Here is a 13,889-nt window from a genome sequence, read left to right on the forward strand (position 1 = left end):
TATACTATTTCAGACAAGTGGCTGTCCAGTCTCTTAAAAGCCAGAAATTGTGGGTGATGAAGCACCCACGATTTCTGAAGGCAAGCTATTCCACTGATTTATTTATTATTATTATTATTTTAATTTGATTTATATGTCGCCCTTCTCCGGAGACTCAGGGCGGCTTACAATGCGTTAAGCAATAGCCTTCATACTTTTGTATATTTATACAAAGTCAGCTTATTGCCCCCACAAACTGGGTCCTCAATTTACCTACCTTAGAAAGGATGGAAGGCTGAGTCAACCTTGAGCCTGGGGAGATTCGAACTTGCAGTAATTGCAGGCAGCTAAATGTTAATAACATTGTTCTCACTGTTAGGAAGTTTCTCTTTAGTTCTAGTTCTAGGTTGTTTCTCTCCGTGATTAGTTTCCATCCATTTTCTTTTGTCTTGCCTTCTGATGCTTTGGAAAATAGGTTGATCCCCTCTTCTTTGTGGCAGCCTCTCAAATATTGGGACACTGCTATCATGTCGCTCCAGTCCTTCTTTTCACAAGATTAGCCATACCCAATTCCCACAACTCTTTTTCATATGTTTTAGTCTCCAGGCCCCTAATCATCTTAGTTGCTCTTCTCGGCACTCTTTCCAAAGTCTCGGCACCTTAGAAAAATCTGTTAGGAGCCTATCTCAGAGCTGATGATTCAAATCTCTTCAATAATAGCCTTTATTAGGAAAATGGGTGAAAAATAAATGTTTGGCAAATAAGCACTGGCAACCTCTTAATGAACAGATGAAAGATTTTTTTACTTTAACTTGGCCTAATCTTACCATTGTACAATGAATCTGTAAATTGACTTGCTTTTGTAATAAGCCAGACCAAAACTGTGTAATAAATGCATTACTGTATTAATTTTTAGGGTCTCTTATGATTGGATGTGCAGACAGAGACCAATATGTGAGAGCATCAGATAAAATCCAGAGATTTGTGTGTCTTGCAGATAAGGCTTGCATGTGAAATGATTTTTTTCTCCATTCCATAAATTCTAGAGTGAATTGCCTTAGGGTCTTCAGAGAACCCTAATACTAAATAACTTTCTAGGAAACCCTAATGAGTTCATTGGAGAATTGGGGTTGTTACAGCAATCTCACTTTGCTCACAAAAATATTTTTTCACTAGACACTTTATATTTGAGACAGATGAAAAAATGTTTCATTTCTGTTCAATTATGCAAGAATATATGGATAAATACTTGGAATTAGGCATGGCTGGTTGAATAACAGTGGAGGCCATCTTGGAAGGGTAACTGGGGAACGGAGCCTGCTACCAGCCAGGCTGGGAGGTTCGAGATCGAATCCGCCTGTAGGCAGCGGGATCGGGTGTGAGCCCTTCACGCTGACATGAGGGAGGCTCAACCAAGGACTGGGAGCCTGCAACCCCAAAAACCGTAATGCGGTCCTCAGCGGGCTCGGGCGTGAAGCCCTTCGCGCTGGCAAACTTGAACACCAATGGGAGCTGGATGGCAGGAAGGAAACCGAATAAAATATTTTTTTGACCAAAAGATCGTGGAAAACAGCGATCAGAAATGGGCAGCTCAGAACTCCGTGTCTGATCCAAATCGGACCGAGTCTGAAAGCTGGGAAGCAAGAGGAAGAGGAGGAGCTTCTCAGCTAGCAGACTCGATCCTTCAATATCGGAGAGAGTTAACCCGTGCCTGACCGCTGGATCCATAATCAATGAGAATATATAGTTTATATATAAGGCAGGCAAGGAAGCACCATACTCTTGTGGAAAAATATACATTTTGTAAAATAACCTTTACTTTTAAAAAAGACATTCTGTAAATAAACAACCTGTTAGTATCTGTGCACATCATAAATCTTAACAACTAATTCCAGGATGAGTGAATCATTTAGTTTGGTACTGATTTCCCTGAAGAGAAAAGCTACGTTTCTTTTGTTGACCTAAGATTGCAATTTCATTTATACCTTATCTGTTATGGAACAAATTTCCTTTTAAGGATCCAGTGACATTAATTTCTTTTCTGACTGACTCCTCCTTCCTCCCCAGTTTGGGAAAACATATTTCATCAGGCATCCAAAAGAAACCAGATTTTGATTTGGCACTCAAGAATTCAACTTCCAATTATTTTAATCAAAATCTAAAAATAGTATCTTCCAGAGGGATCTGTGTGCGGTTTCCTAGGCTTTATTAGATTTTAATTACAATTGGAGTAATAGTAGACTACAAAAGCAAGGTTGTTGGGAAATTTTTGGTTCATCTTTTCCTTCCAAATTTGTTTTGAAAGTAAATAATTTTTGAGAATGGTGTGTGCTAAAAGAAATCTGTTAGCTGGTGAGAAATGCTGTATGTCATGATTTTAAAAATTTGGGATGTTTTCCATATTGTATATGTCAGTTTTTTATTTTATTTCTCTAAAGATTTTATTCTGTACCCTATAGCATTACTGCTGAAGTGGAGGACAACTGAAAATCTCATTGCATTGCAATGTGAAAACAGAATCCAAATTGAATTATTTATCCTTATCACCATCATCACATCATCTCTAGGCCTTGAAATCTTTGTTACCGAGTTTAGGAAAAGCATGTGCAATATCTACAAATATGTTTTAGGGTGTTCAGAAGAAACTAGGCACTCCACTCCATTCTCATTTTCTTCTGGCTTCTTTGTAGTTCACTCAGTATTAACATTTCTTGTCCAATTAACTTGTTTGGGTCTCCTTGGATTATTTTAAAAATCTGCTACTAGGGATTTTAATACTTCATTAAACCTTCATGTTTATTTGCTAATGTCGGACTCCTGTGTATATTAACTATATAAATGTAAGTATTTGAAAAATAGACATAACTTCGTTCCCAGCTTGGTCCATTGGACTAAAAATTATAATAAACAAACATGTCCTTATCTTTATGAGCTGTAAGTATGACGATGTAAGACAATGCGTAGAATTCTTTAGTCAGTACTTCTAAGCTTCTTCCTTTCTTTAGAATCTGTGGGCACTCATAGACAATAAAATTCAAGGTCTTTCATGCCTTTCTGAGCTGAGGCCATAACCCCATCACCTTTATGATAGCTAAGTAGTTACAGCAATCATTGACAGGGAGGTCATCATTCAGGCTGTGGTATCAAAGCAGTTCATTCAGGAGTGCTGAGAGAAGTAGGGCAAGCAAATAGATAGAAAGGAAAGAGATTGGGTAAGAATGTAAAAGTGAATAGGATTCCTATGGTATCTGTGTGTGTGTGCATGTGTGCCTGCCTTCCGAGCAGTCTTGGCCCCTGAGGACCACATACATAAGTCTAAGATAGAACTAGAACTCACAGTCTGCTGACTTCTATCCTAGTACCTTTAACTATTATTCTAAACTGGTTTTCTTCATACATTTTTTTCTTCCTAGTGTTTTTCCCACAAGTGCAGGGTCCATATTTTTTCAGATCAACCAAGTGTTGACCCATTGGACTACAGGAATTGATCAAACTGGCTTGTCACTCAAATCTGACAGCATGACTGAGAGACTGGTCCAAAATCACCTAGCCAGGCAGACTAGACCTCCCAATCTCCTGGTTTTCTACCCTGGTACCTTGAGGACTACATCAAAACTGCCTCTCTTCATAAAAATATTAATGGTAAAGAGTACTTTATCTCAAGAATATGTGCCTATGTATGTGCTGTATATTTAAATTGCTCTAGAATATCATGGGAATGATAGTTCCTTCATATATAGTTTGCTAAACTACAACTTTCAATGTCATCTAGTATGACCAAAGGTATAAGTGATGGTGAATCTTTCAGCAATTCTGGAGGGCATAGATATCTTATCCCTGCTCTCTCATCTCCTCTGGAGATTATTTATTTATTTCTTCTAGTAAATTGAAATTTTGCCGACACAAATTTGTACGTATATTGCATAGAACACACTCTCATCATTCCTACCTTCTGTATCCTGCAAGTTTCTTATTTACCCTATACATGAGAATAATACACAGTCCTTAGCTAATGAACATAATTGCAACTGGGATCTCTGTTGCTAAGCAAAAACCACATGACCATGTTGACTTGCAGTTTTGTTTCTAGTCATTAAGTGAATTGTGCATGGTCACTAACCATTATATTATATGATTATCCTTGCAACTTCCTGCTAGCTTCCCATTGCCTTCACTTTTTGGAAGCTGGCAGGGAAGGTTGCAAATTACGATCATATGACCATGGGACACTGAACATTATAATTGTGCACCAGTTGCCAAAAATCACAATCATTTAACTTCAGGGACTCTGTGATGGTTGCAACTTCAAGGATTGTCCAGATGTCTTCTCAATCAGCTGTTGTAAGTTTGAATGAGTAGTCGCTAAGGGAGGACTACCTGTACATGCCCCAATCTATTCTGCCATGTAATACTGAGAGCTTTTGCAACACGGGCAAATTAATTTCAGTAAGTAAACCTATTGCCGACACTTCATTCTTATGCAGATCTTCACTCTTCTCTCTTCTTGGTTGAACAGTTGCAGGTCAATAATGCATGAACATGATAGACAGAACCCTTTATTAGTTCATCACTGCCAAGCCATAAGCATGTGATTTTTCACTTCATCGTTTTTCCTTCACACAGATGCTCCAAGGATTCTAGGATTTGCCTATGGGCAAGACAATCCAATCTCAATCTATTGTTTTATTTGGAGGAAAATTATTTGAAAGAGTTTGAGGCAATAACATATACTAAATAGTTGATGCTTTTGAGCTTTTTATCCCTTTTCTTTTAATTAATGGCAGACGCCTCTCCCAATTAATTTGATATAGTCCTAGAAATTGCACTGATGAGACTGAATAATATTGTCCCTAGGGATTGTGGGGGAAAAAAAGAGAGAGAAGGCAATCTCTATTATTTGTTCTTTATTTGTATACCATGTTATGTGGCCATGTAGGTTAGAGATAAGAACATACTGCCTTTGAGATATTATGATTTATTTCTTATGATGAATTTTCTCATTCTGCAAATGGAGGAAGGGAGGGAGGGAGTGCGGGAAAAGAAAGAAAGATAGGAAAGAAGGAAGGAAGAAAGAGAAAGAAAAGGAAGGAAGGAAGAAAGAAAAAGAAAAGAAAGACAGATGAACCATAACTTCTACCAGAAGAACTTCATGTGACTAAGATTGTTTTCCAGGGATAATTCTATATACTAGAACTTAAGTTTGTTCTGTTAAGAAATGCTTTTATTTTGAAAGAAACAAGTGGTTTAAAAACTCTTAGATCACTTCATAGTAGCACAAAGTTCTTTGTGCTACTATGAAGCACAAGTCTCACCATGGAAATTGCACAAGGCTTCTTTGTCTTGTTATTCATCAACTCTATGCAGACTTCCTATAAGGCACAAAACCACCAAAATGAAGGATCTTGTTTTCTTCTCTCATTTAGCTATGAATCACATCAGCCAATATATTGAACACAAAAGAAATGACTGAATTTTTGCTTATGGAATGTGTTTTTTCACACTTCCACTTTGGTAATGCTTGCTTGATTACCTCATATGTTATTGTGAAGTCAGCCTACAAGACATACTGCCTGCATGTTGATCACTGATCAATGATATAAAAAAGCAATAATAAAGTGGAATATGTGCCTTGGGAAATTAATTTCTAGTAATGCTGTTAACAATGACAGAAAAGAGGAAAAACTAAAAACCTTTACTTATAGGGAAGATTGTATTTTTTTTGGGGGGGGGGAACCTTTAAAAATGATTATGTTCTGATTTTCCCCCATTTACTGCAAACAATTCTCCTAAGCTGATCTTGAATATATAATGATTTTTCTCCCGTATTGCTTTTTCTGACTGATGGCTAGTTGTGATCTTTGAGTTAGTTCAGTTTACAAATCTGCCAGTGGAAAGCTTCAGTCTGTTCTCCTGTTTGTTATGAACAATACATTAATTCCATTGGATGCTCAGAAGGGCTGTCTTGCTAGAACACACTCTTTGCTGTAAATTTTTTTTAGCTTTGTTCTATTCATGTATAGAAGGGTTATGGGTAGTCCTCAAGTTACAACCACTTGTTAGGCAACAGTTCAAAGTCGCAACGGTGATGAATGAGGGGAATTTGTGATGGGTCCTTGGTGTTTACAGCATCACAATGTCCCCATGGTCACGGCACACAATTACAATGTTGCAGCAAGACATGATCATGTGATTGTTATTTATAACATTCCTTGCTGGTTTCTTAGAAGCAAAGTCAGTGGGAAAGGCAACAGGAAATTGGAAGTTGCTCCTACCCTTAATATTTTTTCACCAGTCCATGGTCTCTAGCGCCTATCAGCACTTGGCCATCCCCCATGGCACTGTGCCTGTCAGTAGTGCTTATTCTAGAATAGAATAGAATAGAATAGAATAGAATAGAATAGAATAGAATAGAATAGAATAGAATAGAATAGAATAGAATAGAATAGCAGAGTTGGAAGGGACCTTGGAGGTCTTCTAGTCCAACCCGCTGCCCAGGCAGGAAACCCTACACCACTTCAGACAAATGGTTAAAAACATCTTCTTAAAAATTTCCAGTGTTGGAGCATTCACAACTTCTGGAGGCAAGTTGTTCCACTTATTAATTGTTTTAACTGTCAGGAAATTTCTCCTTAGATCTAAGTTGCTTCTCTCCTTGATTAGTTTCCACCCATTGCTTCTTGTACTACCCTCAGGTGCTTTGAAGAATAGTTTGACTCTTCCTTTGTGGCAACGCCTAGACTGTAACACTATCATGTCTCCCCTAGTCCTTCTCTTCATTAAACTAGTCATACCCAGTTCCTGCAGCCGTTCCTCATATGTTTTAGCCTACAGTCCCTAATCATCTTTGTTGCTCTTCTCTGCATTCTTTCTAGAGTCTCAACATCTTTTTTACATCGTGGCGACCAAACCTGAATGCAATATTCCAAGTGTGGCCTTACCAAGGCATTATAAAGTGGTATTAACACTTCACGTGATCTTGATTCTATCCCTCTGTTTATGCAGCCCAGAACTGTGTTGGCTTTTTTGGCAGCTGCTGCACACTGCTGGCTCATATCTAAATAGTTGTTCACTAGGACTCCAAGATCCCTCTCACAGTTACAGTTCTCCCATGATACCTGCACATCTCCTTGCATTCCCTAGCACCTGTCCTCAGCAACCATCCATGTCTCTGCGATTCACATGCACCCAGCTTCCCTCTCTCTAGTACCTGCTTATGGCACATCCCCACCTTCCAATTCTCCATAGCACCTCCCTACATGTTATTTTAACAAGCATACTTGGATACTAAGATAGAATTAAGCTATAGTAGGAGTAGATGAATTTACAAAAAAATTTAACCACCGTTAAATCAGGAAATAGGAGAGAAAATATAAACAAAGGAAAATAGAAAAAAAAATAAATCCCCAAATGCCTATGTTTTCCCTGCTGACTTCACCATATGGTTTCCTTTCTCTCAGAGCTTTAGCAGCCAGTCAGAAAACCAGTTCTTATAGTGCCTACTACTCTGAGGAACTGCAGTCAACAATGACTTTAAGAACCGATAGGGCTTTCCCCCAAAGCAATAGTAAAGTAGTGTTAACCAGAACAGTTTGCTATCTTAAAGAAGTGCTGATTACACTGTCAAGCCACGTTATGTCTTGGCAATTCTCTTGTCATAACAAATTGGAGAAGGAGGGAGGTGAGGTAAGGAATGTTTCCTAGGGTTCCAGTAAGTGGCAGCCGAAGACCCAGAGGTCTTTTCCAATACTTCTTCTGATGGAGAACACATGGAGTTGGGTTTGGAGTTGTGGAACCAAGGCAGGTTTCCCCCATTTCTTCCTCTTGACAAGGGAAATGGTGTGGAACTGGCTCTGTAGCCAGCAGCCCTACAATAGAGCTGTATTCCAGAAAACCTCTAGATATTTGTATACCAAAGCAGTTCTAAGATGGAAGGATGGGCAAATGTGGACTGGAGAGCAAGTCAAACCTTGTGGGAATGGAAATGGGAAAATTGGCTTTTCAACTGTGGGGAAGCAGATCACTTTGGTGCCATGAGAACTGGTGCCCAAAACACCTTCTCATTCTTCTTTTCCCATTACTGCTGCTAGCTATGGGTTGGCAAGTATGGTGAGAGAGAGAGAGAGGGCTTGTTATCACTGTGGGAAAGCCCTGACTCTGTCACTGCCAAAAGGAAGATGGTCTTAAAAATCAATGGCCAGGAAGAGGTTGCCCACAGTACCTTGATACAATCACTTTGGATTGATGCACTTCAGAGGGACCAGATGGTATCACTTACGTGAGAGTAAGCTAGATGTCAAGTTTCGATATCATCTCAAATACTCGTTGGCCATCTTCCAAGTCAGTCTCTCCAACTTCTGACCTCACCCCACAGGAATGTTTCCCCCCCCATCCCATCTCCTAGGGGATATTATCTACAGAGAAAATAAGTAGGTGAAAAATCAAGCCTCGTCTTTTTATGGCAGCATCAGAATGCTGACACTAGAAGGCACTTCTTTTGAATTGGAAGAAGAAGATGCCGATGGTGGTGGGTGAGGGATGGATTGAAGATGCTAAATGATTGTAGGACATTTTCACACCATGGCAAGCAGGAAAAATAGACCAGTCCATAGTCATCAAATAGTCTACATGCCCTTTAATCCACTACAATATACTTACTTGAACTTGCTGTTCAAAATGCACTAAGTAATACAGATAGTTCCTGACTTACAATGGTTTGTTTAGTGACCATTCAAAGATACAACAGCACTGAAAAAAGTGACTTATGATCATTTTTCATACTTACAACCATTGGAGTATCCCAATGGCCATGTGGGCAACTGGCATGTATTTATGACGGTTGCAGTGTCCCAGAGTGTTGTGATCACCTTTTCTGATCTGATAAGTAAAGTCAATGGGGAAGCCAGATTCACTTAATAATCGTGTTACTAACTTAACAATTGCAGTAGTTCACTTAACAACTGTGGCAAGAAAGGTCATAAAATGGGGCAAAACTCACTTAACACATGTCACACTTAGCAACAGAAACTTTGGGCTCAATTGTCATAAATTGAGGAATACCTATATTTACTGGAGCTTGCTTCTAGTGTACTCAAGATTTTATGCAAGTTAGGGCTCTTTCTATTAGAATTTGGTCTCTGTTATTCTAGTATTCCTTGTATTCATAATTAGTGGGGATAGTATATAAGAGAGCAGTATACCTCTCTAAAGTTCCATGTACGTCTTCTGGTGTTTGGACTTAAAAAAAGAAACTTAAAGAATATGCTAGTATTATCAATTTCCCTTCAGTTGGAAACTAACAGAAATAATTTCTTACATCTGTCTTGGAATTTGACCTAATCATCACATAGCTTAGGCTGACTTTTAAAAAAGTTGAGACAGTATAATGACAATTTGGTATTGTAAGACACAGGCCCATTGGTTCAATTTCATTAACTCACAAGATGGCCTTAAATAAACCACTCTCTGTGATACGAATAATAATACTGACTATCATACTAACATAAGATTACTGGAAGAAGGAATATGTACTTTTGAGTTTAGTATACAGAAGCTGAGCTGCTAATTGCATCATTCTTTTCATTTTGCACTTTAACCCATTGATGCAGCAATGGTAACTACGAAGTACAATTGTCAATCTGTGATATGGAGGATTGCAGCCTTGCATGTTAATTATAAAAAGAAAAACTTAAACATGAACTGTTTGGCTGTGAAACATTCTGTCAGGTCCCTAATGGGATGCTGCCATTCTGGAGGGGGAGGGGGCAGATTGCTGAATTCTTTGCATGCTTTTGCTTTAACATGGGAGATTTAGGGAAGGGCAAGAAATATGGGCTTCTTGGCAGCCAGAGCCAGCTTACCCAAGATCGCAGTGCCCTGAGAGTGAACTACTATCAAATTAACATCTTGGAATTTCTCAAAACACCTTTGCGGCATATTATTGGCTACTCGGGAATTGGGTGGGGCTTGAAGAGGGAAAAATAGCTTGATGTTTTGCTTTTCAGATTCCACCTGACTTCTCCGCAAACTCTCTCTCAATAAAAGTTGCCTTTTGAATTGCTACCATTTCAAGAGTCACGCTTTCTTGAGAAGATAGCTGAGGCAGGTCCTTAAATTAGGCAGAATCTGCAAAGTGGTCAACATGGAGAGGCACACAGCCCTAACATGGGGAGCATGCAAACAATGTCCACCCAAGGCAGCGACTAAGAGGAAGCTGAGTGTTGGGGGGAAGTTTCCTGCAAGACTCACCAAGGAACCGAGGCTGGAGGATGAACAGAGGAAACTGCAAGCCTGGGAGACTCAGCAAAGCCCAGATGGTCCATCGGTATCAGGAAGAAAGGTGACTGGGAGGGACGGACCAAGGGACTCACCCTCATCTGAGGCAGCCATTGATGGGGCTGGAAAGAAGAATTGGAGGCATTTGAGGAGGAGGAGGAATGGGATGAACTCAATCATGCTGATATCCTCAAGAAGCAAGCCATGCGTTGCATGATGGATGCATTCCAGAACCTGAAAGCATGGGAAGCATTGGTGCAGATGTTGGGCAATGGTGGATGCCAATGAGGGGCTTGACTTCTCATCCCTCGATACCATAGCTGCTTTGTCTCTTCCTATCTGCCACTCTGGCGGAGGCTGCTGCAGCAGCTGAGAAATGCCAAGGGCCCCAATGTTCAAAGGGGTGGGAAAGGCAGCAGGGCCTCAGAGGTGGAAGACATCCCCCCTCAGCATGAAATTTGATGGGGATCCCCAACAACTGGAATTTTTCCTGGCCCATGTCCTGACCAACGTGCAGGAATATGGCCACAAGGGCCCTACCAAGAGAGCCAAGGTGAGAGTTGTCACACTGGCAATAGAAGGGGCTATAGCCTGATGGATGGTAACCCTCCATAACTCAGATGCTCCCAAGCTGAGAAACTTCAATCGGTTTATGACAGCACTCTGATGGCGGTTTGAAGATCCCTTAGCTGATTGCAAAGCCAGAAATTGCATAAAGACTACCTGGCAAGGGAACAGTCTGTGGCTGAATATACAGAGGAATTCCAAGACCTGGTGTGCCATCTTGTCTGGCAGGAAAATATCCTCGTGAGCTGTTTCAAAGATGGGCTTAATGATGACCTGTACACCGCATGCATTGCGAGTGTCCCCCCAGCCTGCCTCCATGACTGGTGTGTGCTGGCCGAGGAAGCAGAAATCAACCAGAGCTGAAACAAGTATCGTTCGGCCAAAGCTTGGAAGAAATCACCCCTGAGAGGAAGAAAAAGGCAATCAAAGTGCAAATCCAGCTGGCATGCTCCACACCTGCTTCAAGTGCGGCAGAAAAGGCTATTGAGCTGTTGAGTAACTACACCAATTGCCCAGCGGAGAGAGTGGACCAGGGCCAAGGGGGGAAGCCCCCAAAGCTGGTACCTCATGCAAAAGAAATGGTGCTGAAAGGGGTGGAGGTCATAGAGTTTGTCCCCTCACCCAAGAGAGAGGAAGGAACTCCGACCATACTGAACGATGACCAGGGCTCACTGACACCGAATCTGACAATGATGTCTCCTTTCAGGAGGGCAGCATGTCAGGTCCCCAATGGGATGCTACCATTCCGGAGGGGGAGGTAGTAGGTTGCTGGAGCTTGCATGCTTTTGCTTTTGCTGTAATACGAGGGATTTTGGGAGGGGCTGGATGGATGGGCTTCTTCCCAGCTGGAGTCAGCTTATCCAAGGTCACCGTGCCTGAGAGTGAACTACTATCAAGTTAACGTCTCTGAGTTTTTCAAAACACATTTATGGCCTATTATTGGGTATTGGGGGACTGGGGGATTGGGTGGGGTTTGAAGAAGGAAAAATAGCTTGATGCTTTGTGTGGGCTTTTCAGATTCTCTGCAATCACTTTCTCTCAATAAAAGTTTCCTTTTGAACTACCGTTTCAAGAGTCATGCTTTCCTTAGAAGAGAGCTGAGGGAGGTTCTTACACATATTATCTAAAACAATACTACAAGTTCCTGCCAAGTTCTCATTCAATTTTATTCATTGCAACTACCTTCTTGGTAACAAGTGTTGCTACAGTTCCATAAGCAGCTTTGCAGCTTCATTAATTTAGCAGAACAGCTGATTTTTTGCATCATTGAGTTCACCTCTGTCCATTAATTTCACTGGACTTCATTTCAAAGTAACTCAACAGACCAGCTAATTTTACTTGTCTGTGTTAGAAATTCAAAGTTCATACAAGGAGCCATGGGAGAAAAGAACACAGTCCCTTGAGCCGTATTGCCAGGTTGAGGTGAATGAAGTGAGTGGTATAGTCTGTAGCAGTATTTGTGCTTTTACATGGGCATCTGGAGTTTAATTTAATTTTGAAGCTGATCAGAGTCACCTGAACAGCGAGATGGACTGCAAATAAATTTGATAAATAAATAAATTCATTTTTTTCCTTGTATGAGGGATAGAATAATTCTTTGATGTGGATGATCTGTTACATACATAGAATGAATGAATTTTTATGGCTATTATCTTACATTTTAGAAATCAAGACTGGCTTAGTTAGAATTGTTACTGCATGATTATCTTTTAACATTCTGCAAAAATTGTTTGTTTGCTTGCTTGTAAAATTTCAGGGGCTTGAAGTAGCTTTTTGACTATTTTCATTTGTCCAGTCTGAAGCCAAACTACAAATGGACAAATTGGATTGTTGCTCATAAACAGCAGTCTTGTAATGTGGTTGATAACAGGATTAGATTTGCCGGAGCCAAAATGGTTGTGAGGCTACCCCCAGACATGCTATTTGCATAGCTGGTTGGGAAATTCTGAGATTTGAAGTACATATATCTTAAAGTTACCAAGGTTGAGGAACATTGGGTTGGAGGAAAATGTGAAGAAACATGGCTTTGGGCCTGGGGAGCCCAAAGGAGCATGTAGCCATGGGCAAAAACTGCTTAATTTTGAAATTTTAATTCTAACATTTTAATTTTTATATATAGTTTTTATATTCTGACATTTAATTGTACGTTGCCCGGACTCCATCTTTGAAAGAGATGGGCAATTCAGAAATGTGAAAAATTAATAAATAAGTGGATTTAGGATTTTCATTGGAATCATTGCACTCCATCCCTATTGCCTATTTCCTTAGTGCTATTCTACCTCCCCTCCTCCATTTTTTCATTAGGCTATTAAAGTAAAGGATAAAGATACTTTTGAGACAGACTCCACTCTTGTTGACTATATGGACCTCTCTCATGCAGTCTTCCCCTTTCAAAAGTGCAAAATTTTGGTCCGGTTGTTTCTTTTGTTCAAGTTGGGTTTTTTTTTTTTAAAAAAAATCTCAGTCTAACCTCCAGCTCCTCTTCTGTAGACAAGGCCAGTTTTCTACAGCCACAACAAAAAAGAGCATTCAGGAAATTAAGACCCGACTAGTTTTGCTTAATAATGCAGCCCAGAATTTAGATTACAGTTTTAGATTGTTAAAATAGTCAAAATCATGCTTGCTGGTTTAGCCACTTTGTTTCCTTTTGTGGTTATATGGTTAGAAAAGACACCCTTCTAAGACTGGCTTTGGTTTAAAATAATAAAAAAATGGGATGCTTTTTTTTTTTTTTGTTCTGCAGTATTTTGGAAGTTTGCTCGTGATATTCTGCGTTGAACTGGCCTGTGGTGTTTGGACCTATGAACAGGAAATTACAGTGAGTATATGTATAGGAAAATTGATCATGTTCAGAGATTCCGATTCTTTTAAATATTCAAATCTTGCTATAATTTCTTCCTTCATATGTATGATGCCTTATTGAACATAAAAGTAAATTCTATGAAAATTACTTGGAATGAGTTTTAATGTGATCCATTTGGGATTGTTCTTAGGTGCCTTACTATATAAACGGAAATTTTTGTTCCACATTAAAAAATCTAGCTATTGCTAGTTTAGATAAAAGAGAATTT

The 13,889-nt window shown here is 39.8% G+C and overlaps 1 protein-coding gene across 1 annotated transcript in view; it reads left to right on the forward strand.

Moving 5' to 3' along the window:
• Nucleotides 1-13,889, forward strand: part of TSPAN12 (tetraspanin 12) — a 76,235-nt gene that overhangs the window by 38,580 nt on the left and 23,766 nt on the right. The window contains exon 4 of the mRNA XM_070947373.1: nucleotides 13,562-13,636. Within this exon, the coding sequence (XP_070803474.1) occupies nucleotides 13,562-13,636 (75 nt within the window). The remainder of the gene's footprint in view (nucleotides 1-13,561; nucleotides 13,637-13,889) is intronic.

Source organism: Pituophis catenifer, unplaced genomic scaffold (assembly GCF_029215685.1).
Source record: "Pituophis catenifer annectens isolate HBS135680 unplaced genomic scaffold, rPitCat1.0.hap2 SCAF_7, whole genome shotgun sequence".
Classification (NCBI taxonomy): domain Eukaryota; kingdom Metazoa; phylum Chordata; class Lepidosauria; order Squamata; family Colubridae; genus Pituophis; species Pituophis catenifer.